Here is a 27,508-nt window from a genome sequence, read left to right on the forward strand (position 1 = left end):
GTGGCCCTCAAGCCACCCCAAACCCCCCCTAGGGTGGCTCGCTGCCACCCCTAGGGGGTTTGGGGTGGCCTGCGGGCTACCCCAAACCACCCATGGGGTGGCCCGCAGGCCACCCCAAACCCCCTGGGAGTGGCCGCAAGCCACCCCTGGCCACCCTTAATTTAATTTTTTTTTTTTTTTTAGATTTAATTTTTTAAATTAAATTAATAAAAAAATAATATTTTAATAGAGTAAAACGGTGCGTTTTAAATTTCTTTAACGTCTGTTAAAAAATTTTAACGGTAAAGATTTTATTGTCATTTTAATTGATTTAGGGACTAAATTTTCGAAAAAAAAAAACTTAAGAATATTAAAATTTTGAAGGGTTGACTCAGGGATTTGTTATACATTTTCCCTTGATTAAATTGATCAAACCTTCAACCTTTAACTCATTAATTTTGTATTGGATTCATGTTAGGGTCGCAGGCCATATCAAAAATAGCTAGCCCTTATGTCGTATATCAGGTTCGAGTCTTACCGAGACATAGGTACAAGACTATATAAATAAACCATATTCTGACTAATTTAATTAATCGAGTCATATTCCTCAATCATAACCCACTAATTTTATGTTAAATTCATAAATTATTTAAAAAATTGTCAGCGCTACTTTAAATAATCCCATCTCAAAATCTTTCCTCCAAATATATAAGAGATGTCCAAATTAATATTTAGAGTTTTTTCTAATACACCATCTATTTTTACCTCTCCATTTTTTTCCTGTGAAACCGTACAAATAACCATCATTGGAGAGTGTTGATGACACCCATTGTGGCGCGTGGAGCTCATAAGTCATAACCCTTTTTCTGCTGGCCACGTATGGGGGAGACGCTTATCACCATTCACTACATCTGAACGTGGGGCCCAACACACCACCATAAGAAAACGCCATCTATTTGTGGGCCATCACCATGGCTTAGTGATGGACCAGCCAACCCCCTTCAAAAAGCGGGGCTGAAAGATAAAATGGACGGTTGGGATGATCTGAGCCGCTGAATTCAATGATATTTATGTTTGTGGCCGCTTTTGCAGCCTTTTCCTGGGTCTGGGTGGCCCCCGTGGGGCCCACCATTATTTGTCCCTAGCTAAGGCCCACTGATGGACTAGGGTCCACTTAAAAGTTGGTGAGAATTTGGAATAGGCCCGGGCCCACATTACAACAGCATATGCATCTTATCCAATTGCTTGTTTATTCAAAAAAAAAAAAAAAAAAAAAAAAAATTGCTTGTTTGTTTGATATTTGTTTTTCTTTTCAACTTTTTAGGTCAAACATTGAAAAAGGAAAAATATAAAGAAAAAAAAAATCATGGTTTCTAAAAGTGGTGTTTGTGCAAATGAGACCCTTAAAGTTGTTTTAATTTTTTTTAATTTTTTTTTTATAAAGATTTTAACTATTTCAAGTGAAATTGAGATGATTTAATGAAATGTCAAGATTTTGTTATGTTGCATTTCATAGAATACATGGTACCACATCATTTAAAAAATTTTAAAGAACTTGTCAATATGTATTCATCATAGAGAAGTACTAAGGAGCCAAACAAATAAACTTAAAAAGATTTTTAAATTGACGTGATAGACCGTGAGTGACAGACAAGAGAGAGAATTGCATTTTTTTTTTTTTTAATTTAAAAACACTTGCCACATCAATTTGAAAATTTTTTTAGATCTATTTGTTTGACTCCCTAGTACCACCCTTCATCATATATATATATATATATATATATCATTACATCTGCGAATCCTTTTAATTTTAATTAATTTCAAGTGAAATAGAGACGATCCAAAAGATTGAGAAAATGCTATGTTTAAATTGAGAAAATGCTATGTTTAAATTTGTTTACAGCCTCTCCTTTAGCATTCATGTTCAAAGCACACAAACAAGTTGTAGTACCCCCTTTTTCTCATGTAAGGATTCTCTGCAATTACTTGCCAAAAAGTAGATGATAGAGAAAATTGTGGCACTCGTACGAGGGATGGCTCCTGCCTAAATAAGGACCCCCATAGGCCATAGGTGATAGGCCCCCCCTCACATCCCTGCCCAATTACTTAGGGCAGGTAGAAAATTGGGGACCCCCCCGGGCACCCACCCCCCCTCGCTCTACATATTTGTACAATGTTGAAAGGGTATTTTTGGACTCTTCAAGCAGGTTTTTTTTTTTATGCTATTACCTTTTTTTCAATCAACTAATCAATTACAACGCATTGTCACTTTATCTTCATAAACTGACAACTCTACTGCCAAACACCATCAAACTACCATTTTATGCTCAAAACCTCCGTTCCGTCAGTCAAAGGCGTTAACTCAGATAATCAACCAGTCACTTTGCCCCCATAAACTACCACACATTGTCATTTTGCCCCCATAAATTACAACGAATTGTTACTTTGACCGTCTGAGTTAACACCTTTTACTAATAGAATGAAAGTTTTGGCACAAAATGGTAGTTTGATGAAATCTAACACAGTAGAGTTGTCAGTTCATGAGAGCAAAGTGATAATACATTATAATTGATGCGAGAAAAAGATAATTATTTTTATTTTATTTTATTTATTTATATTGTTATTATTATTATTTTGTGGCAGTTTGCATAAGCATTTATGGACTAGTAAGATCTCTCTTGGTGCATGAAGAAAAAAGTGTGCCAGAAATAAAACCAATACTTTTCTTCCAGGATGGCCTGTCAGATAAGAATTTCCTCATCTTACTTAATATTCTGAACCTTCATCTTACTCGAAGCAGTGAAGCCCCAAACTAAATTGTAATCTTCTAACACAAACTTCTTATTGTATGGTTGTATATAAAGTATACATCAAATACCTAAAGGTGCTTTGAACACACAAAAAGATCTGACTGATTCTTCTTTCGGGTATGTTGTCCTGTGATGTAATTACAATGAAAAAAATTGTAAAACACTATACTAAAAGAACAAGAAGGAAAAGAAAAAGAACTATACAGCATTATGTGTTTCAGACACACAACAAATACATGCCACAACTGTACTTTCTTTTACTCTTTAATTTCATTTGGTACCAAGTAGAAGCTGGATGCAATCTGCTCAGATCGTTAGGTTCTCCTGAATGGCAATAAATGACCCCACTATACTTCCTCCCACATCTGGGAAAGTTTCACATCCAGGAAGGGGCCTCACCTTGCCCTTTCGATCAACTTCAACTGGGTATTTTAATAGGTGGCCCCTCAACTCCGTGACATCGTCAGCAGCAAATTGTTTCCAGTTCGCCTCACCCAGCGATCTAACCCTTCTCACACAGTCGATAGACTCTGGTTTAGTGAAGCAGTCCTCAATACCTCCAGTATGCTCTGCCCATAATGACATCCTATATCCATGAATCTGTGAAGTACACATTCACAACATGAAACGGCGAGTCGGTTATGTATGCCTAGTTAGGGTATTTAACAATTAGTGACAGAGATAAAATAGTAGCATTTAATGTAGCAAGTGAACCAGTTATGTTAAGAGTCCTACACATAGATATGTTTTTGGTGTATCTAGAATGATGTTACTGACTTCATTACTATTGAGGCAAATATCACCTTTCTTGGCAATGACAGCACTTTGTTTTGTATATGCCGTTTTGTGATCATTCCAATCTAGAGTATTTGTGTGCCGTTTTGGAGAATAAATTGAAAATTTTCATTCCATGGAACATCAAACTGTCCCATTAACATTTCTAACAAAAAATGAATACATTTACTTTAGGGCATATTTATTCACTTGATCATTGTGGTTTAACGGGTTTGGTGTGTTTTGATTGAAACCTCAATGTCACAACTGAACTTTTCAATGAGTACGGGTGAAGGTTGTCTTACCTACCTAGAGAATCAGATCACACTGTTTAGAGATTGAAGCTTGATTGACTAGCTAAGCTTGATCACACTAGCTTAGAGAATCAGATCACACTGTTTTGAAGCTTGATTGATATAAGCCCTCTTGCCTCCCTCTATATCTAAGTGACCATGTGATAAAGTGACTTAAAGCAGTAAACTGAACTACTAAACTTTCTGTTAGAACGTACGTTATTATTTATATTTTTAGTTAAAAAAAGAAACTTATATTTCCAAGAAATTCTAAAATTTTAAAGCATTCCTGGTTTGTTTCCAGAGAATTCCCAGCCCATGCAACTGCAAATGACTAGCCAAAACAAAATCTAACATTTTGGGCTTAGAATACCACATTAAAAAGAATGATTCTGTTATTTTACTTGATGATTGCCTTATATGATGTCTCTGGAGGGAAATAAACCATTGTAGGTTTGAGGACCATGAAAGGACCTTAGTGGTATTTTTTTGATAAGTAATGATGATATAAAAGAGCGCAAAGGGGCGCAACCCATATACACGGGAAGTATAAACAGAGAGCGCCTAGGAGGGAGAGAAATGAAAAAGAAAATCAGAGAAACTAATCACTAAAGGAGCTAGCCACGCGGCCGTCCAAGAGTAAAGAGTACAAAAGAAAAAATGAATCAATTCTTCTATGGTCCTAGTGGAATTTTCAAAACATCTAGCATTTCTTTCATTCCAAATACACCACATAAGACACAGAGGGATCGTCTTCCAAACAACCGCGCTTCGAGAGCGACCTCCCGACCACCAACTAGCAAAAAAGGCCCTCACCCGGCAAGGCATGACCCAGTGCAACCCGAACCGCTGAAAAATCGTGTGCCAAAGAGCACTTGCAAGCTCACAGTGGAGAAGAAGATGATCGGCTGACTCTCCGGTTTTCTTGCACACACAATACCACTCCACAACCACTATGTTCCTCCTACGTAGCATATCATGAGTCAAAATTTTGCCTAAGGCTGCTGTCCACCCAAAAAAAGCCACCCGCTGAGGCGCCTTAGTACGCCATATGCTCTTCCAAGGAAACTCCTCTTGATTAGAAATGGCCAAGGCCTTATAGAACGATTTAACCTCAAACTTGCCCTTCTTGGACGGAGCCCAGCAAATACGATCTACGCTGCCTAGGGAAACCTTGCAAGAGTACAACCGATCAAAAAAAGGAGAAACCAAATCCATCTCCCAATCTTGCACCGATCGTATGAAAATGACATTCCACTCAACAACCCCATTCCTTCCAATAAAATTATCCTTCACCCAAGCTTCTTTGTGTCTGGCGATACTGAATAAGGATGGAAAAGCTTGCTTCAAAGAATTGTCCCCACACCAAATATCATGCCAAAAACGGACTTTCGAACCCTCCCCCACCTCAAACCGAGTACTTTTGGCAAAGAAATTCCACCCTTTCCGAATATGCTTCCAAAGCCCCACGCCATGAGAGCCCGAAGCCTCCTTCGTGCACCACCCACCTTCTTGGTCTTCATACTTAGCTTTGATCAACTCACACCAAAGCGCCTCGTTCTCATTTGCATATCTCCAAAGCCATTTCCCCAAGAGAGCTTGGTTAAACTGATGCATCTTCCGAATGCCAAGACCACCATAACGAATAGGGGTACAAACTTGGTCCCAACTTACTAAATGCAACTTGGGCTCATCCCCCATTCCTCCCCACAAGAAATCTCTCTGGACTTTCTCAATCCTTTTAGCTACACTAGCAGGAATCGGAAATAGAGATAAAAAGTAAGTCGGGAGGTTAGCCAAAGTGCTCTTAATGAGGGTTAAGCGACCTCCTTTAGAGAGGTACATTCTCTTCCAACCTGCCATCTGACGCTCCATCTTTTCGATCACTTCATTCCACATAACCGTATCCTTATAAGACGCCCCAAGAGGGAGGCCCAAATACTTCATAGGCAAATCGGCAACACTACATCCAAGAATGTTAGCTAAGCCCCCAATATTCTCCACCTCACCAATAGCCACAATCTTCGACTTTCCAAGATTCACTCTCAAACCCGAAACAGCTTCAAAACATAAGAGAATGAGACGAACATACCGGATTTGCTCGATGGAATCTTCACAAAAAATCAAAGTATCATCCGCAAATAAGGAGTGAGAAATCATCAACTCCGACAAGACCCTATTTCCCACCGAAAAGCCAGTCAAAAGGCCTTTGTCAACCGTCGCATTCACCATCTTACTCAAAGCCTCCATAACAAGCACAAACAATAACGGTGAGAGAGGATCCCCTTGCCTAATTCCCCTTGAACTGTTAAAGAACCCTTCCGGAGAACCATTCACAAGAATAGAGAATCTTACCGTCTTAATACACCATTCTATCCAAGCCCTCCACCTTTCCCCAAAACCACATCTATGCAGCAAATACAAAACAAAGTCCCAATTTACATGGTCATAGGCCTTTTCCAAATCCAATTTACAAAGAACACCTGGCACCCCTGATTTCATGCGACTATCCACACATTCATTTGCAATAAGAACGGAATCTAGGATTTGCCGGCCCCCAATAAAAGCATTTTGAGAATAGGAAATGACCTTACCCAAAACAGTTTTCATCCTACTGGCAAGAACCTTAGACACAATTTTATACACCCCTCCCACCAGACTAATAGGCCGAAAGTCCTTCATCTCCACCGCATCCGCCTTCTTTGGAATCAAGGAAATAAAGGTTGCATTCAAACTCTTCACCAATTGACGTCTGCGATGGAACTCTGCAAAAACCGACATGACATCTTGCTTAATAATACTCCAGCAAGCTTGAAAAAAAGCCATGGAAAAGCCATCAGGACCCGGAGCCTTATCACCATCCATACCTTTTACCACCTCCCAAACCTCCTTTTCCTCAAAGTCTCTTTCTAACCACCTAGTGTCCTCCTCCTCGATGGACAAAAATGGCTGGTTATCCATTCTAGGGCGCCAAGAAATTTGCTCCGAATAAAGACTTTGATAATACTGCACTATGTGATCTTTTATCTCCACTGGATCACCAGATAAGATGCCATTGATACGAAGCACTTCCACCCGGTTGTACCTTCGGTGAGAGTTAGCCATCTTGTGGAAAAAGCGAGTATTTCGATCCCCCTCCTTGAGCCACAAAGCTCTCGATTTCTGACGCCAATGAATTTCTTCACACAACAAAGTATTCTCCAAATCTTTCAACTTGTCCGTCTTCCGGATTTTCTCCTCTTGATCTAATCCTCTTGATTCTGCCAACTCATCCAACTCCTGGATATCTCCCAATAACTCCTTTTTTTTCCTCCCAATATCCCCAAAGACCTCCTCATTCCACTTTTTCAAGTCCACTTTAAGGGATTTTAATTTACTAGCAAGCACAAAACTAGGTAAACCCTCAAACGAATATGACCCCCACCAAGACGCAACCTTATCAACAAAACCCTCTGCCTTAAGCCACATATTTTCGAATTTAAAACCCTTCTTACCTCCACAAGGAGTCCCACAATCCAGTAATAAAGGGAAATGATCCGAGAGCAGACGTTGAAGTCTTCTTTGAGAAACTGCGGGGTAGTGATCTTCCCAATCCGAAGAAAACAAGAACCGGTCAATCCTCGACCAACTCTCATTTTCTTGATTATTAGACCAAGTAAATTGACCCCCCCTCATCGGAATATCCACCAGATTATTCTCAGAAATGAAGTCCGAAAAATCCATCATGCCCGAGGAGTAATAAGAATCATTGGATCGCTCACTAGGAAAGCGTACAATGTTGAAATCCCCACCCAAACACCAAGGAACCTCCCACATCCCAATCAAACCAGCCAACTCTTCCCAAAGTGCCCTTCTCTCCATTTTCTCATTCGGTCCATACACTCCCCCAAACGCCCACACCCATTTATCCTCTACATTTTGAAAAGAGCAAGCCAAAGAAAAATGTCCCACACACTCCTCCTTACACTCCACTACCCTCCTATCCCACATCATTAACATCCCCCCCGACAAACCATTTGAGCCTTTAACCTTCCACCCCACATGTTGACCTCCCCAAAGACTATGTATCACCTCTTTGGAGATAGTTTCCATCTTCGTCTCAATCAAACACACTACATCAACCTTCCATTCTTTCAAAAGACCCCTAATGCGCAACCTTTTTTTTAGGGCATTCAACCCTCTCACATTCCATACTACAATATTAAGCTTCATGATCCACCAAAGTAACCCTCTCACTTTCCTCAATTTCTTCGAGTCCTTTGAGTGCAGGAACACCTGCAGAAACACCTCCCAAATCCAAATTGTACTGCCTTCTAGAAGCTTCAATAGCATTGAATAGAGCTTCCAAGTCCTCCTTTTTCCCCTCATCAGAAACTCTAACTTTTGGGCAAAATTTGAGGCAGTTTCAACTACCCAGCTGGATGATATCGTGTCTGACCCTAAATCCTCCAAATCTGCTGTTTCAGCAACTGTATCCCCATCGAAGCCTAAATCAGACCCAAAAAACTTCAATTCCGGTGTTGGGTCCCTCCTTCCCTGCCCAAATTGAACCAACGGACCCAAATTCCTCACCTCCCCCCGACAAGTTTGCTGTGCCCACTCCCCCACGGCCAGACCAACCTTCCGGCGAGAGGGACTCCCCCTCAGAAGCTGACGTGTGGCCAGAAACGACCCCTCCCCAGCCTCGCCGGTCTCCATAGCCCTCTCCGTCGCCATCTGTTGCTCCTCCGATGATAGCAACGTCTCCGGCACTCTTTGAGACTTTTCCGGCGTTGGTCCCAGTAGCCCTTTTAACTGCCCAGATGTCGACGTCGAGGCTTCTAGCGAACCCATCCATGTTTCGTCCCTTCTCTGTATCCCGGCCTTCCTCCTCCTATAGGTCAGAAGAGTTAGTCCGTTACCAGTGGGCTGAGACTCCTCCGCCGGGCATGCGAGATTTTTTAGAGCTGACTTCTCTTCGGAAGTGCCGACAGACAACCCGGGAGTCCTTTCCGCCGCTGACCCAAACCCCCCTTCCCCTGTTAGCTCTCTGCCGGCAAGCAACGAGCATGCCGGTGAAGGTGTGAGAATTCGCAAACCAGTCGCGACTTTCCCAGAGGCCTCCGACATCACCAGCCCAACTTGAGAATGAAGAGTAGCTTGAGATGGGCTAAAACTGCAGCCCACACCAGAGCCCACGACACCTCTTGGCTTAAACATCACCTTCTTCTTCAACTTCAGCCTGCTGTTGGTCTTCTTTGGTTTTCCTCCCGGCCCATTTTTCTCCTTCTCTTTCCATACAGCCTTCCCCTGACCTACAGCTACCTCCTTTCCCGGCCCAAGCCCACTAGACTTCATCTGATTGATCGCCCTGTCAATCTATACATTCCCACGTCACATTCTCTCTTCAGACTTCTCAACGTCTCCTTCACGTTGAGGAGCTCAATGCCTATCTCAGCGTAGGTCTGCCCAGCATGGTACCCCATCCCTTCCCTTCCCTTCACGCTACCAAAGGACCTTAGTGGTATGAAAGGCATTATTCTTTAAGATTCTCTTTCTTTTAGTATTTCGAACTTTCTTGTTTTCTCATATCTCTTTTCCACCACTAGCTAGGCTTCTCTCTTATATACTCCTTGTGTACTTAGGTTGCGCCTTTGCGCTTTTTAATGAATATGTGATTACTTATAAAAAATTGAGATACATTGCAGACATGCAATTTGATGAATTCAATGTTTGGTCCCACGGATCGATTGGTAATGTATTTTTTAGTAAAGAATGTTGCACATAAAAAGCAAGCATTAGCAGTTATTCATAAAAGCCAGGTACTATATAAACAACTAAATATGAAAGAAATAATTCTTCCTACAGATACCAAATGCAAGTCACAAGCTACTGAATGAGCATGTCTCTGATATCTTTGTACTTCAACCAAACAGCATTCAACAGCAAAAAAAATAAAATAAAAAATAATGGTCTACACCTAAAGTTTCAGACAAAAACCATATCCTTTATGCTCTGAAAAACCTTGGGACATGAATCTTCCTGAGGATTTCACTGTAACGAGGAAAGATATGTTTTGCATTCCCAAGAAATTGTTTTTTGGAAGGAGAGGTGAGCATTGGGATAGTATCAATGTTTAAGAAAACAAACATATAATAAACATTTTTACATCTCAACTGTTTTTATTCTTTTTAATAATAATGGTCCCTTTTTTTGTGAATAAATTACCACTGGTGAGTTTCTGCATATAAAATGCAAAGGAAAGCGAAAAAAATGGAACTAATCCTTTTATTACCAAATAGCTACGTAAGTAACAATGGTTACCTGTCCACGCGGATTAGAAAGTTTTCTTGCCCAGGTATTATGAGGTTGATAAGCTCCCATTGCAATCTCAGTGTCCCTAGTGCCCTCCATGGAGCGCTGGTTGATGTTTGCAGAACCCAATATTACATATTCGTCATCTACTATCATGCCCTTTGAATGAACATAAATCATAAATCGTCGGGTTTTTCGACCAAGTGCCTGGGAACACCAAGAAACAACACATATAAGTACTTTTTCTACATGAAGAGCACATCTGAAGGAACCAGAGGAACTATAATTGGGAATCTTTGTAAGTTCAAAGGAGTATCTGGATCTCCTACTCCTGTCAAAAGTTAAAGGAATGCCTATATGTATATGAAATGAAACATCCTACATGTTAGAAAAATATATTGTATGGGTATTTTGGTCTTTGTACTCTATGTTGGTTTATATATATATGCAGTATGAGGGGAGTGTGGCTGTGTGATGATTGACACAGCCCCATATTCTATTCCCTTATTCTATTCTGTCCACATGGTATCAGAGCAGTAACAATTCTCTCGTACCTGCTCCATATTTGCCATTTTTTTTTCTTCTCTTTTCTCAACAAAAAAAAAAAAACAGTTGAATCCAGGAATACAGGATTCTGGTTGGGCTTCATGCCCATAAACAGGGGCAGGTGACGTAGATATCATCGTCCTTAAGGGTGTGATGTCGTCGTCATCGCCGCCGTCAAGCTTTTCGTCGTCTGTGTTGGGGTGTGCGTTCTGTCAGGAAGTATGAGTGTGGGTCTCGACGTGGTCTGTGCTGGTTGGTGATGCACAAGGTGGCCGGCGTACATGGTGGTCATCGGAAAAAAAAAAAAAAAAATTTCTTGAAGTTGAAAAACAAAAAAACAAAAAAAAGGTTACTTTTTGTCATCAATTCATTATGTGGGTTCAGTTTTGGTATTTTCGGAGAGGTCTGCTGCTTCCGGTAAGTGTGGGCCGTCTCCGGCGAAGCTCCGGTGAAGTTTTTTTTTGCCGTATTTACACTGGTTCCTCTCTCTTTCTCCCTATTTTACTGATTGGCATTGGTTGAGCTGGTTTTTGCCATTTTCCAGCATTGTTGTAGTGTTGCATTGGGGTCTTTCAATTAGTTTTGAGTGGTTGTTCTCTTACTTATTTGTTGTGTTATTGTGGTGGAGTCTTTGCTCCTTTGTTGATTGATATTATGGCTGCTAAACCTGAGACTACCTTAGTTAATACTCCTATGACTTGTGTGAAGCTCAATGGGAAGAATTATAGTTATTGGGCAAGGTCTGTTGAAGTTTTTCTCAAAGGCAAGCGCTTGTTTACTCACTTAACCTCGGGTATACCCAAGGACTATACTCCTAGCCTTTGGAAGCAAGAAGATAATCAAATTATCTCTCTTATGTTGAACAGTATTGAGTCTCACCTTGGATCCTCATGCATCTACTTACCCACTGCCAAGGACATTTGGGATCATCTCAGTCACATGTACTCTGGAACTGGGAATATCACTCGGATTTATGAAGTGTGTAAACAATATTTTGGGCTTGAACAAGGTACTCAAACTGTGGATGAGTATTACAACCATGTTGTGGCCATTTGTGAGGAGAGAAACTTGTACCAACCACTCTCTACAGACCTGAAGAAAATGGAAAAGCAACGTCAAGATGTGGATGTGGTTCGGTTCCTTCTTGGTTTGAAACCCGAGTTTGAGTCGGTTAGTGCGCAGATTTTGGGTGGTTCTGAACTTCCCTCACTTCCAGAAGTCTTTTCTCGGATTCAGCGTGCTACTCTCACTGACCATGGCTCTCAGATGAGTTTTGAGCGTACTGGTGAGCGCATTGCTTTTGTTGCTACCCGTGGCAGTTTTGGTGGGTATCGTGGTGGTCGAGGTGGTCGTGGTGGCCATGACTCTCGAGGCGGTGGTTGACCTGGTAGTCGTGAGCATCGCAAATGTACTCACTGTGGCCGTCCTAATCATTCAGTGAATTCTTGTTGGGATTTACATGGCAAACCACCCGGTTTTGCCAATCAGGCTGTTTCTTTCGAGGATTCTCCAGCTATTTCTGGACCACCTGCTAGTTCAAGTTCTACTCTGGATTATGATCTCATCTCCATTCCGAAAGATGACTATGCTCAGTTTTTGGCTCATAAGCGGGCCACCTCCACTTCCACTGCTACTCTTGCTCAGTCAGGTACTGCATCTCACTGTCTCTTATCCTCCACTCGCAACCCATGGATTATTGATTCCGGTGCCAATGAACATATAACTGGTTCGTCTACTTCTCTCTCTGATTATCATCCTGCTACTGCACCCCACAGTGTCACTCTAGCTAATGGTTCCCTTTCTACTGTAGCCGGCTCTGGCCATACACATCTGAGTCCAGATATCGAGTTGTTGTCCGTTCTACATGTTCCCGGTTTTCCGTTTAATTTATTATCTATTAGTAAAATTACCAAAGCTCTTAACTGTTCTGTTAGTTTTTATCCCTCTTTGTGCATTTTTCTGGATCTCAAGATGCGGAGGATGATTGGTAGTGGGCATGAAGTTGGTGGCCTATATTATCTGGATCTCTCACCTTCATTTCCCTCTCGTGCTTTGCAGTCGTCAAGTTCAGCTCTTCAGTGGCATTGTCGCCTTGGTCATCCTTCCCTTCCTGCGTTGAAGCATCAAGTCCCAAGTCTCCGTCATAAGTTGTCTGTGTCGTGCGAAACGTGTCAGCTTGGCAAACACCATCGTGTTTCTTTTCCGTCAAGAGTTGTTAGTTGAGTTTCTCATCCTTTTGAGTTAGTTCATTCTGATGTATGGGGTCCTATGAAGATCGAGTCCAATAAATTTCATTATTTTGTAACATTTGTGGATGATTTTTCCTGTATGACTTGGTTATTTTTAATGAAAAATCGTTCCGAGTTATTTTCTGTCTTCCAAATGTTTCATAATATGATTAAGACTCAATTTTCTCAAAAAATTCGTATCTTGCGTTCTGATAATGCCAAAGAATACACATCTAGTTCTTTTGCCACTTATTTCTCTGATAAAGGCATTATCCATCAAACCTCATGTGCTCATACTCCACAACAAAATGGTGTGGCTGAACGTAAGAATCGTCATTTATTGGATGTTGCACGTTGTCTCTTGTTTTATATGCATGTCCCCAAACATTTTTGGAGTGAGGCAGTCCTCACTGCTTGTTATCTCATTAATCGGATGCCCTCCTCGGTCTTAGACGGTGTTTCTCCTCATTCACTCTTGTACTCTTCTTCACCTCCGTTTGCCTTACCACTAAAGATTTTTGGGTGTGTTTGCTATGTTCATAACTTGGGTCCTGGCTATGATAAACTTGATCCTCGCTCTACTAAATGTGTCTTCCTTGGTTATTCCACAACTCAAAAGAGATATCGTTGTTATAGTTCTGTTCTTCGTCGCTACTTTACTAGCGTTGATGTCACATTTGTTGAGTCTCTTGCCTATTTTCTTGTTGATGCGTCTTTCGAAGCGTCTACCCTTGAGCCCAATGTCACGTCTGTTCCGCTGCCTGTTCCATATCTTTCTAAGTCTGTCGTGTTGCCTCCATGCTCTTCTTCTCCTCTCTAGGTTTATACACGTAGGCCACGTCTATCAGCTCCTGCACCTCCACCATCATCCATCCCGTCTTCGGATCCGCTGTCACCTGCATCTGATTCCTTGCCCATTGCCCTAAGGAAAGGTACACATTCTTGCACTACTGCACATCTTATCAGTCAATTTGTATCTACTTGTTCTTTGTCTCCTTCCTATTCTTGCTTTATTTCCCATCTTTCTACTGTTTCCACCCCAAAGACAATGCATGATGCTTTATTTGACTCTGGTTGGAGGCAAGCTATGGAATTGGAAATGAAGGCCTTGCATCAAAATGGTACGTGGGAGCTTGTTCGATTACCACCTGCTAAGAAGCTTGTTGGTTGCAAATGGGTTTACACGGTTAAGTTTAATCCTGATGGTTCAGTTGAACGGTTGAAAGCTCGTTTGGTTGCTAAGGGTTATACACAGACATATGGTATTGATTATGATGAGACATTTTCTCCAGTTGCCAAAATCTCCTCCGTCCGTATTCTTATTTCTTTGGCTTCTAATTTGGCTTGGCCCTTATTTCAATTGGATGTCAAAAATGCCTTTTTACATGGGGATCTGCACGAGGAAGTTTATATGGAGCAACCACCTGGGTTTGTTGCTCAGGGGGAGTATCAGGGTTGTGTCTGTAAATTGAAAAAGGCTTTGTACGGTCTCAAGCAATCTCCACGGGCATGGTTTGGGAAGTTCTCAGCGGCAGTTATGGAGTTTGGTCTTCAGCAATGTCAGACAGATCATTCAGTATTTCACTTGCATACAAGTGCTGGTCATATTCTCCTTGTGGTATATGTGGATGACATCGTGATTACAAGTAATGATTCAGGAGGCATTGCTCGGTTGGAATTGTTTTTACAACAGAAGTTTGAGACAAAAGATTTGGGAAAACTAAGATATTTTTTGGGGATTGAAGTTGCTAGATCCCAAACAGGTATCAATTTATCCCAAAGAAAATATGTACTTGATTTGTTAGAAGAGATGGGTCTTCTGGGTGCTCATCCTGTTGACACTCCAATGGATCCTAATAAGAAATTAGTAAAAGATGAAGGGGAATTGTTTGAAGATCCCGATAGGTATCGTCGCTTAGTTGGAAAGTTGAATTACCTGACCATTACTAGACCAGACATCTCATATGCAGTTGGTGTTGTCAGTCAGTTTTTGGAGGCTCCTAGGGTTTCACATTGGGAAGCTGTTACTTGTATTATTCGATATTTGAAAAGAGCTCCTGGCCTTGGGATATTGTATAGACCGAATGGACACCTTCGGGTAGAAGGGTTTACTGATGCAGATTGGCCTGGTTCTCCCTCAGATAGGCGATCTACTACAGGATATTGTACTTTCTTGGGTGGTAATCTAGTAACTTGGAAAATCAAGAAACAGACGGTGGTGGCACGGTCCAGTGCCAAGGCAGAACACAGGGCAATGTCTAACACTACTAGTGAATTGACATGGTTACAACTCTTTCTCCAAGAGATCGGATTTGCCGCTCCCACTCCTATCCCATTATTTTGTGATAATCAAGCTGCAATACATATTGCATCTAACTCTGTCTTTCATGAAAGAACCAAGCATATTGAGGTTGACTGTCACTTTGTTCGAGATAAGATACTCAATGGCGATATATCTACACCGTTCGTGAAGTTTGGAGATCAGTTAGCTGATATGTTTACAAAACCCTTGTGTAGGAAGCAGTTAGAGTTTATTTGTTTCAAGCTGGACTTATATGATATATATGCTCCAGCTTGAGGGGGAGTGTTAGAAAAATATATTGTATGGGTATTTTGGTCTTTGTACTCTATGTTGGTTTATATATATATGCAGTACGAGGGGAGTGTGGCTGTGTGATGATTGACACAGCCCCATATTCTATTCCCTTATTCTATTCTGTCCACACTACAGAATCTGAAAGTTATCTACTTCTGTATTAGGAATGTCTCCTGTGCATAACAACAACTAGTACCAAAACCAATGGATAATAGAAGTGATGAGAGTCACCTGAGGAGTGTTAGCAGCAGTAGGACTTCCGGGAACTATGCTGTCAGGTCCATCTATGGCCTCACGGTTGCCAAGACAAAAGAAGTTTAGATAATCTTGTGGTGAGTAAGCTCCCTCAAGCCCAACCTCCACCAAAGCCTTGTAGATAGTCTCATACATCATTTGCATTGTCTTATTCTGCAATAATCAATAATAACACCAAGATCATCAAAATACACTACTCAGCTATAACAAAATTTACAGACAAGCAAAAATGACTTCAAATTCAACTTTTTGACTGAAGAGATTTCTCCATATTGATATTAAACCTTGTCTACTGGAATGCTAAATATGAAACAAACCAATTCCAATTGAGACCAGGCTTTTGTCCCACTATATTAAGACTGAGTATAGTATTCAATGTAATAAAGAAATTTGATGCTCCAGAATGGAAATTCTACTTTTTAGAACTTTTTGTCCAAGAAAAGATAAAGAAAATGGAATCAATTATAATAAATCAGGTTATAGTTGGGTGTAGATTTGAGCATGCGTTAGAAGCACCAGAGCCACATTTTGTGTTAAAAAGAAAAAAAAACAGCCGACAAAGCTGAGGACATGCAGGAGAAAATGTCAGTTTTTTTTTTTTTTGATAAGTAATAATGATATAAAAAGCGCAAAGGGGTGCAACCCACATACACGGGAAGACATATGTGGGCACAACCCACAAGAGAAAATGTCAGTTTGAAGACGTATTATGGTAAAACGAAAGGAGAACCTCCTGAATGACATTTACAGAAACCTAAGTTTCTCTTTGTGTGCTCATATTGTTTCATATAATTCCACTATAAGCATAAGTCCTTAGTAATATCTTAAATGATCAAATTATAAGCTTCTCCATACCAAAATACAAAAGCTTCATATTGCTGGGTATGAACAAGAAGTTCTTTTCATGCTAAAAGTCATTCAAATTAGTTTTTATAGAATTGCTGCATATGGAGAACCTTCTGGAAAAGCTCTTCACTGCAAGGCATTCTGATAAAAGATGTGATAGCGAGAGAGAGAGGGAAAAAAATGTAGGAGTATATGTCATGCTGAATACTGAAGTATAATAGCATGGAAAAGCCTTTCCTGACTGAACATAGTCTCAATTCCTTCCCAAGTTACTAATTGAAGCCTACCTGCCAAAATAGAATCCTTTGAGTAGCAGCACCAGTAGGAACACCTTCTGGCCACATTGGAATAACAATATACACAGCAAATCTCTCATTTGCTCTAATTTTATCGGCAATTTTAAGGGCAATTTCCATTGGAATCAAATTATTAGCACCTGCAGAAAGATAGTGTGAGCAAAATTCTGCATTCAGCAAACAGAACAAGACAATAAAACTATATAGAACATGTGCTTATTACCACATTCTCATCCTGTAAATGTTTCTGAAAAAGACTAACACAAATATGCAGTTGTTTAAAGTGGTGCGGCAGATTCCGAGTATTTTGTCAAAATGGTATATATAACACCTAATCAAATTCTAATTATATAAAATACCAAATTGTTCCAGACCCAGTTCGTCCCACCTCTGGGCTGTGAGCTTGTGTCTTTGCCCTTGAAGTATCTTGGTCTTCCGTCAGGGGCTTATGGGGGCTTCCCAAAAGGCCAAGTATATATGGGACAATGTTATTGAGAAGATAAAACATCAGTTGGCGAATTGGAAAATGTTGTATGTGTTTAAGGGTGGTAGGCTTAACCTTATTAAGAGCATCCATTCCAATTTACCTACGTACTTCATGCATCTCTTTTCTCTCCCTATGGGTGTTGCAAACTGTATAGAGAAGCATCAATGCGATTTCTTATAAGGTGGGCTAGGTGAGGAGTTCAAATATTACTTGGTGAGATGTCCCAAGGTTTGTATGTTGATCTCTTAGAGAGGGTTCGGCGATTAGAAACTTGCTGATGTGCAATCATGCTCCCTTAGTAAATGGCTTTGGCACTATGGTCTCGAGAGAGAAGCTTGGTGAAGAGTGGTGATGAACGCTAAATATGGAATTTAATGGGAAGGGGGATGCTCTAGGGAGCTTGTTTGTGGAAGAATATTATGAGGGGTGGGGATATGACCCTTAAGGAAGCATTTTTATGTTTATTTGGTATTGCGTGCACAAATGATGCTTTTGTTGCGGATCACATAAAATTCCTTGATGTGCGATTCAGTGGAACGCAAGCTTTGCTAGAGCGTCTCGTGAGTGGGAAGTGGATGTCTGCCTCGTTTTTTCAGGTGTTGTATTTAGGGAGAGAGAGACAGGAAGGCGAGGGCAAGTTGTGATGGGCAACTTCCAAAAGAGGGTTGTTTGGTGTTAAATCTTTTTACATTGTCATCAGTTGTAATGATAGTTTTTGCTTCCCTTGAAGAGTGTTTCGCGGACTAAGGCTTAGTCAAGGGTGGCCTTTTTTGCTTGGTTGGCGGCCCTAGGAAAGATCTTTACCATGGACAATCTCTGAAAGTGGCATGTCGTTGTGGTTGATAGATGTTGTATGTGTAAAAGGAATGGGGAGTCCATGGATATCTTCTTCTTCATTGTAGGGTTTCTTGTGCTATGTGGAATGTGTTCTTCAATTGGTTTGGGGTGTCTTGGATTATACCTAGACAAGTAGTCGAGTTGTATGCTTGTTGGTGGGCAGCTGTGTAAAAGATGGTACCTTCCTGCCTTTTGTAGTGCCTTTGAATTGAAGGGAAATTAATGACAGAAGTTTTAAGAATTGTGAGAGGACTTTGGAAGAGATTAAATCTTTATTTTTCAGCACCTTGTATCTTTGGACAACCGCTTTTGTTTCTCATTTGGTGATTAGTTTTCGTGAATTTATTTTTCTTTTGTCTCCTACTAGTTAGGTGGCTTCTCTTATATACTTCCTGTGTACCTAGGAGCATCTTATATGCTTTTAATGATATCTTGATTATTTATATATATATATAAAAGATTCATTATATTTCGAGACTATCAAGACTTATATTGAAGTAAAATTCTCCTTTCGACTTTATCACTGTTCTTTAAGCTTCATCTTTCCTTAATTCCCATGTAATGCTTTTATTATCAACATTTCTTCTAAATGTGCTGAACAGAAGTTGTCCTATTCTGGTGGTAATTTGGGTCAAGGTCTGGTCCAGCTAATAACCTGATACGCCGTTACATTTTTTTCAACTGATTAAGATCCCTTATAAGGTATCTATTAAACATACACGTATTGAAAACTTGACAAAACAACAGACATGGTAGGTTGCTTTTTAATTCAATCTCATATGGACATGGAACTTTTAGATGCTAGCTATAGACCCAATGTTCATATGATAATATTCGCTTTAACTCATACAATTTCAAAGTTCCTATCTATTCATGTTCACTGCAGAAATTATGACACTGTCAGATTTAATCTGCACAACAAGTTCTAACTTTTTATAAGATAAATGATCCTCTAAATATCATGGCTATCATGATCTCCTCGTGTTAAAATTAAAATTTCCTTACCTACGTCTTTATTCGAATTCCAATTGTATGAAGATCCAATGAAATACTGGTTCTCTATATAAATGAAATGCTGCGCAGAACGAATAGCCTTAACATATGCCGTATGTATGCTCATGTCGATCAGCACATTCTTCCCACACATTAGGTTCTGTTACAAGAAAGTAAGAAAGTAATTAATTAACTTCAGCCACAGGAAAAGTGGGTGTGTGGGGGGGGGGGGGGGGGGGGTGGAGGGAGGGAAGGGGGGTATTGTAAACTGAAATAACCACAAAGATAAAACTATATCACTAAACTGAAATCAGCAGAAGGATAAAACTAGTCACTAAGTGTCACCTCACCTTGGCTGTGGCATCTTGTGGTTCCTTTGGGAAGCCTTTAACGGAATTTGAATCAATAGATCGAAAAATCTCCATTTGGAAAACCAAAGAAAATGAACAAGACATTTTCATCAGTAAGCTAACACACATTACCAAAACAAATTGCAAATCAACACATCATTTTGACCTAATCCAAGGTCCTAGGGCAATTCAACAATTAATTAAGACCATCTGACCTGAACATGCCAAGCTTCTGGATCATTCTCGCTGGTGCAACTAGCATCGGACAGTCCAATGATGTCTGGAATTCTTTCTAGCCTGAGCAAGGCATCATCATATGAAGTTTTCAGTTTTTTAATCCCATGGGGTTTTGCAGCCTTAAACCAGCGATCCTCGAAGTTGGTCAGAACGTCGTATGCTGCTGGACCATCAATTTTGGAGTGCAAATCATGCCATGGCTCTCGTGGACAACCAGCAATGTTACCCTGTCAAGGTAATAGCCCACAACAAAAAACAGAGTTAATTACTTTAGAAGACAATTATGTATGAAAATAACAGTTCCTACGACATTTAGCTGAACATTCCCCAAGATTTTCAATTGCTAGAGTCCAAAAACTAAGCCAGGAAGTATTGCAACATTTGTTGCGTAGACTAGCAATTTTATTTTTGTAAGACAATTGGAAGACAATTATATCTTAGAATAGCAGTTCCTTGGCCATTTTAGATGGACATTCCACCAACTTTTCCAGTTTCTTGACTCCAAAAACTAAATTCAGGGCATTAAAAGGATTCATTGCATAAACTTGCAATTTTATTGGCCTAATTTCATGTACATTTGTTCAAGTTGCGTTTCTTTGCACATTTGAATGACTAAATGAGATTGTCTGGCAGATAAAATAATGGCACAATAATTTTTTTGGGTCCTTACTTCCGTGTCCATGGGGTCTACACGTACTCCTGAAAATTAATGTGGCTCAAAATCTATCCTCAATAACTTAGTATGGATACAATTAAAAACACACTGCATCTCAAGCTCTTGCAGAAAAGTTCCTTGCATTATTAACAACAGCTTGTCAAATTTGAAGTGACATTACCGTGTAAGTAGGGTTGTGATAGTCATCATTATGCACTGTTTGGAGTGTCCTAAATATAGGATGCTGTGGAGTGTCATATCGCCCATCGCATAAATCAAGTCCTCCAACGAAAGCTATTATTTTTCTCCTATTGTTGCCAGCATCAGCATCCACAATTACAGTTTTTTGATGGTGTGTATATATTGTTTCGACTTCCTGATAATACAAGAAACAAGAAGAAATTCAAAATTGCAAACCAACTCCATATAAAATCAATCAAAGTTTTAGATAAGAACATTTACATAGCAGACTTTTTCTTCTCATGCTCCAAACCATAGGCTATACAATTTTATGTTTTGAAAATTGATGCATGCCTTACTTTACCAGACAAAAGAACTGACAATTTAAACAGTAAATAAATCATATATCATATTATGCTTTTAGCGCACACTTGCTTTTTTTTTTTTGATAACGTAAGAGAACTTTACTCAGATTAATTGCACGTCGCAAATGCATACTGTACAACAATCCTCACAATTAATCAAACTTCTACGGGTAACTGACCCCACCCGCCAGAATCAGTTACCAAGTAACCCAGGAGCTTTCACTCCTGACGGGCTAAGCAGTTTAACCTCATGCCCAGGAGGCAACAGTAAATAAATCATATATCATATTATGCTTTTAGTGCACACTTGCTGTATAAGGTGATGATATAAATCGTCAACGGCAAGAAAGAGATTGAAGTAAAGTTGGATGGATTTGGTGTATTAGGTGATGACATAAATCACTGACAAAAGAAAAGAAATTGAATCAAAGTCAGATGGACCTGCTTTGAGAAGGTGATGATAGAAATCACCAACTTAAGAAAAGAGATTAAAGTGAAGTCAAATCGACTCGCTTTAGTACCATGTTAAAATTTAAATATAAAATAAACTACACAGAAATATGCGAAATAATATTTTAAAGAATAAAGAAATGGAAAACACAAATATTTAAGTGATTCGACCTTAGAGACTGAAATCCACTGTACACAAAGCCCAAAGGGCTTACATGTTTGATTATTGGCTTTAATATATAGCACATTATCAGGAACCAATATTTATAAGGGAATTTCAACAATTTGAAAATAGAAAGTCAATTATTAATGTATTACATTTGAATATCAAATCAAGAAAATTGTTTGGCGCAATCTCATGATTTAATCCCAACAATCGATCCATTGACTTATTCTTATATGAAAGGTGAAGCATATTTCAACATACATCAAACCTGGGTTACAGTTATTTAACATGCTAGATACCAAATTTAGCCACCATAATGTAGAATGTGCCATTAATTTTTCCCCCTCTGGTTTCCAACAGTCTAGGAGTTCTAAACAATGATGTGAAAGAAAATTAAAACTGATGCAAAAAAAATTGTATAGCATTAGTCATATCTACTATGAAAAAGAACCTAAAAAAATGAAGTTAAAAAAACGTGGGTTTTACATCTAACCCTTTGTTTGAGCCAGCTATGTCGCTTTCCAGCATTGCGGGGACAAAGTAGCACCTGTACAGAAGAATGCTTGAAGAAACGGCGGGTTTCCTCGTCATGGGTTTGCATGATTCCATCCTGCATACAAAGAGGTTTATTAGAAAAAATAAATAAATCTAAAAAAGCTTTCTGATTAGAAACAAAAAAGGGGAAGTAATATGTAAAATAGGACATTTTGCGGTGCCATGGAATGAAACTGAAACCCAAGAACTCACCAATTATGATAATAAACTTATCAAGCTTCACCTAAGAATTCAAACTAAAGAAAATGTAAAGCACTACACATGAGTACGACCATCTACACACACAAAAAGCATGATATCTTGCCATGTAACATATTTTATTTCTAAAATTTGAAACTCAAACTCTAGGTTAGGCCAAAAAAGAGATTACAATTTAATGATGTTTTAAAATATATCATATGTTTTAATAAGTATGATCCAGAACTGAGGCACATTATATGCTGAAATGACATGATATGTTTCTACTTCAAACTCTAGGTTAGGCCAAAAAAGAGATTACAATTTAATGATGTTTTAAAATATATCATATGTTTTAATAAGTATGATCCAGAACTGAGGCACATTATATGCTGAAATGACATGATATGTTTCTCAAGGTAAGTTACTTACCGTTTTGTAACCCAAAATGCTTCTCGATGTAGGGTCATCCCAAATAAGAAGCAATACTCTTACTCCTTCCTGGGACTTGGACCTCAGAAGATCCCCTAGGGTGCAATTTGAACCAGAATTAGTATCCCGGACCAGTCTAACTTTGTGCCACACTGACCACCCTGTAATGTAAATCAAACGGCGGGCCTGGCGTATCGCATCAAAAATGTCATGCCAACACTTCCCATGTACATAATACGTCCCTCGGTCAAGCTTCAGGTTCGGAAGGAACCCATCTGGAACATGGGCATCTTGATAAAGAGTTACAGTTCCTCCTTTCCTGAGAGGAAAGTATGTTCCAGGAACTCCGTGGTAATCAGGGCCTGCCCCTACTCCATGATAATAAATGCTCAGATTCTCAATCGGAGTGTACTGAATTGAAAGACTCAACGTAGCTCCAGGCTTACAAGGCTTCCCGCTATTATTCAGGATTGGGAAGGTTCCTTCAACCTTTGCCCCTGAATATATGTGTTCCACTGGAATTGCCACGACTCCTATAAGCTGTGACCCCACTACATCACTATCTTTAACCAAAAAATGCACTTCAGCAGCATAATGCGCAACAGGAACATTGAAATGTTGCTTCCAAACAGGATTTTCATCATTGCTAATCACATAAGTCCTCCCAATCACAGCATTTGATACTGTAATTGAAACATAAGGATCACTGGTGATCTTATGATTCATGTGGCCTTCAATTTTGTTGCTCATGTTCCCTGGTAATTTGGCAAACACATCCCCCAAAGTTTTATGGAACATGTCCATATTTGGAAGGTTATGTGCACGATTAACCCAAATATCCAAATTTCCATGTAAGAGCAACACCTTCAATGACCCTTTATTCTGCAGAGGCACAATCTGCAAGTTCTGACTATGCTGTGACCCATTGAATGAGCCCGAGTTTCCATAAGCAGAATGTCCAGGTGAATTAATCTGACCTGAATAAGGCCCCTCCCAACCACTCGAAAACGACTCATTAGGATAGCCATAAAATTCTCCCTGCGTATCATACCTTGCACTAGGAGGAGCACTCGTCAATGATGGCACAGAAGGTGCCGGGTGTGATGCAGGGGCAGCAGGGTGATTATCAGACAATTTCATATTACTAAAGTGATCATCCAAACGCGGGTAAGCAATAGGGCGAGAAGGGTTGGGATCATTGATACTATCAGCATTCAAAGGTGACCCAATTCCTATATAACTGGAACTATCCTGCCGGAGATGATTGGAGAAGCTATTCACACGGGGAGGGGCTTGGGGCAGGCCTGAAATTTCAGGAGGCGGGTATAGTGGATAATGGTAAGGGGAGGAGGAACCATATTGGAAGCTACCATGGTGTTCAAGGGTTGGTTGTGGAGGAATATGGGAAATTGGTGCAGCCGGATATGGGTATGGATGGGGGGGAGGAGGATGGTGGTGATAGTCTAAAGGGCCTGAATGGGAGGATGGTGAAGAAGGTGGTGGTGGGTATGCATAAGGGTAAGACTGCGCAGCATTGTATGGATTAGGGTAAGGAGGGGGAGGGTATGGATCTGAATTTGGTGGTGGTGGGGGGTATGCATAGGGATTGTGGTTTGGGTATGAAGATGAGGAGCCATAATTATCCATTAACAAACACTAAATTTGGGGTTCTTCACGATTATACTTGAATGAGCAATTGTTCATGAAAACTGGGAAAACGAAATCTATTGCAGAACATATCAAGTGGGTTTATTCTATTTCTAACAACAATACGAACACTGAACAGAGATATTGTATTAGAATCCAAACCTATACTATTGATCAAAACGAAGATATACAGAGCGGAGCGGATGAAGCTGGGGTTTTGCTCACAACGACGGCAGAGAATCAACTGAAAAAGCGCAAAAGAGAGAAACAGGGTTTTGATGATACCTTTAACAAATGTTGTTTACCAGAGAAGGGTAAAAGGATCGTCCTCGGAAGTAGCAAAGAATTTCAGAGAGAGAGAGAGAGGACTTTTTTGCAGGGAAAACTTCGTCGGGTAAACAACGTGTGCAACGGCGTCAAGGACAACCTGGCATGTCCAGACCAGATTTAATACCTGTTTGCTTTTACTGCCATGACACCGACTACTTGGATTAATGTTAGAAATGTTTCTTCATTATTTCAAAAAAAATGATATAATTTTTTAAATTATTATTAATTTTTTAATTGATTATTATTAAATTTTAATTAAATTGTGATTTTGAAAGTCATCTCATTCTTAAAATAATTTCTAAAATTACTCGTATAGATGAGGTATGAAAAACTTTGTTAACTTTGTGAGTTTAAAAAGTTACTAAATAATCTTTCTCTTAAGGAAGAAAAAAAAGATTCATATAATTAGAAAGGTTGGCAAAATCCGTTAATATGTCACATCTATGCCCTAGTGACCTTCACTTTATAGAGCGTGATCTCCAGCTGATTAAGCTAATTTTTAGGAATAATAACAATCACATTGTAACACGTATTACTTATGATAAAAAATAAATAAAGAAAGTGATCGAGCTTCTCCTATGATTGAATTGGCAAGGGCAACTCAAGCCTTAGGCCACTTAGGCCCCCAATTAGATTTGTTGCCAAAAAGAAACAAAAAGAGTTTTTAAATTTGGTAAAAAGTTAATAAATACTCTCTAATAAAGGTTCCCTTAGTAATTGTACAATAAAGGTTATATCAAAAAAAAAAAAAACTGAAGGATGTAGAAAGTTAATAAATAGTCTCTAATAAGGCCTCCCAATTATGGTAAAAGTATGGTAATTACTAGGGTAAAGTCTACTTAACTCCCTTAAATTATTATTCTAATGACAATTTATCCTTCAAATTATTAATTACGACAATTTATCCCACAAACTACCAAAACAATGACAATGTACCCCCCAATGCTAGCAAAATGATGAAATTACCCTTATAAAATTTTCAATAAAACAAAAATACCCTTATAAGTTTGAAAAAAAAAAATTAAATTTTAGTATTTTTGTTTTTATTTTAGTAAGGGTAATTTCGTTATTTTGTTAAAATTGGAGGTACATTGTCATTGTTTTGTAGTTTATGGGGTAAATTATCGCAATTGATAGTTTGGAGGGTAAATTGTCATTAGGGTGATAGTTTGAGGGGGTTAAATAGACTTTACCATAATTACTAATTAAAAGTCTATTTAGTCACATTCATGAAAAGTCTCAACATTCATAAATTATAAAAAAGTTTCTCTTGCAGGACCTTTTCAATTAAATGCTTAGAAGAAGATGAAAAGTCTTAGTCTCCTAGGTGCATAATTTTTTCCCCAACATCCATTTCAACTAAATGCTTAAAAGAATATGGAATGTCTTCGAAGTGCATAAATTCTCATTATTTGGGTTGTATATTATATATAGAATATTTACAACCTTTAAAATTTAACTAATTTTACAATGGGCTCTTTAAAATTTCTCTAATTCAATTCTTAAAATGTACTTTAGTTTATCTAGTTAACCATTTTTCAAAACTACTAAGAATCTGTTTGGGATTCCGTTTGAGAAATATAGTTTTTAAGTTAAAAAGCGTTTTTGGGCAAAAGCTTTATTTTTAAGCTTTTGTCAAAAGTGTGTTTTGACCATTTTTAAGCTTTTTAGACGCTTAAAAATGTTTTTTTATTTTTTTACCAAACGAGTATTTTTTTTATTCAAACGGACTTTTTGAGTATCAAAAGCACTTTTAGGCCCCTTAAACGTAATCTTAAACAGGTCCTAAATATCAAACTGTCTAAATATTTATCTACTTTAACTAAATATTCTATTTTATTGATGAAACCAACTTTTGAACTCTTTGCATTAAAAATATACTTCAATTGAGAGGAAAAAAGAAATATGAAAGAGAGAATAATAAAAAATAAATAACTTTCACTTTTGGACTCTTTACATTTAGATGACATTACCACAAGAATTCAATTAACATTGAGTAGATAGTTTGTTAAATAGACTTTTTTGTGAGTTTTTTTTTTTTTTTTTCAAATTTTTAGAGAAAAATTAAATTTGAAGAGTTCAATTGGAATGCTCTTAGTGAGTCTTCAACATTTAACATTTTTTTTTTTTTTTTTTGCATCAAATTTGATTAAAAATCACTCTTTATAACTTTCAATTCTTCTTTCATTTTTTCCCACATCACAATATAATTGATGTTGATGTAACATATTAATGGATTTAGTCAATTTTTCTAACGACTTATATATTTATTGCTTGCCCCCCAAAAGAGTCTTTAATCACTTATTGAATCCTACAAGTTATTTGTCAGAATCTCAAAGCATGGAATTGAGTGGTTGTTACAGTATTCTGGGTAAATAATTCTGAGTAGCAGGTACCTACAAAAAAAAAAAAAAAAAAAAAAAAAATAATAATAATAATAATTTAAAGGCAAAAGGTCAAAAAACCTTCGAGAAGTTTGAAATTGTGATTAGATTGACAAATGACGATTATGCTAATCAAATTAAGACAACTCATCTTGCGCCTCAAAATTTGGTGGCAACTTATTATTATTATTATTATTTTAATATGGTATGGTTGATGGCTAATTTTTTGCTATCAACCCACATACTACAAGCACGTCAAATCAACAGGGTCAAACTTGAATGTCATTTTTTTTTTTTAATTTCATTTTCTGGTTGCTTGACCAACTAACTAGCATGTGTATTTTTC

The 27,508-nt window shown here is 38.8% G+C and overlaps 2 protein-coding genes across 2 annotated transcripts; both read right to left on the bottom strand.

Annotated features, from left to right (window-relative positions):
* Positions 1-2,796: 2,796 nt before the first annotated feature.
* On the bottom strand, positions 2,797-24,883 carry LOC132187752 (phospholipase D beta 2). Its single transcript, XM_059602171.2, has 10 exons — positions 22,802-24,883; positions 22,131-22,247; positions 20,658-20,852; positions 19,800-20,048; positions 19,585-19,653; positions 19,247-19,394; positions 16,909-17,057; positions 15,752-15,928; positions 10,160-10,357; positions 2,797-3,389 (listed from the first exon to the last, which is right to left on the bottom strand). Exons 1-10 carry the CDS (start codon positions 24,446-24,448, stop codon positions 3,096-3,098), a joined length of 3,243 nt encoding a protein of 1,080 aa, XP_059458154.2. The 5' UTR covers positions 24,449-24,883; the 3' UTR covers positions 2,797-3,095.
* On the bottom strand, positions 4,421-9,193 carry LOC148585056 (uncharacterized). Its single transcript, XM_088517225.1, has 3 exons — positions 7,870-9,193; positions 7,522-7,767; positions 4,421-6,621 (listed from the first exon to the last, which is right to left on the bottom strand). Exons 1-3 carry the CDS (start codon positions 9,191-9,193, stop codon positions 4,421-4,423), a joined length of 3,771 nt encoding a protein of 1,256 aa, XP_088373351.1.
* Positions 24,884-27,508: the final 2,625 nt, after the last annotated feature.

Source organism: Corylus avellana, chromosome 6 (genome assembly GCF_965113065.1).
Source record: "Corylus avellana chromosome 6, dhCorAvel1.hap1.2, whole genome shotgun sequence".
Taxonomy (NCBI): domain Eukaryota; kingdom Viridiplantae; phylum Streptophyta; class Magnoliopsida; order Fagales; family Betulaceae; genus Corylus; species Corylus avellana.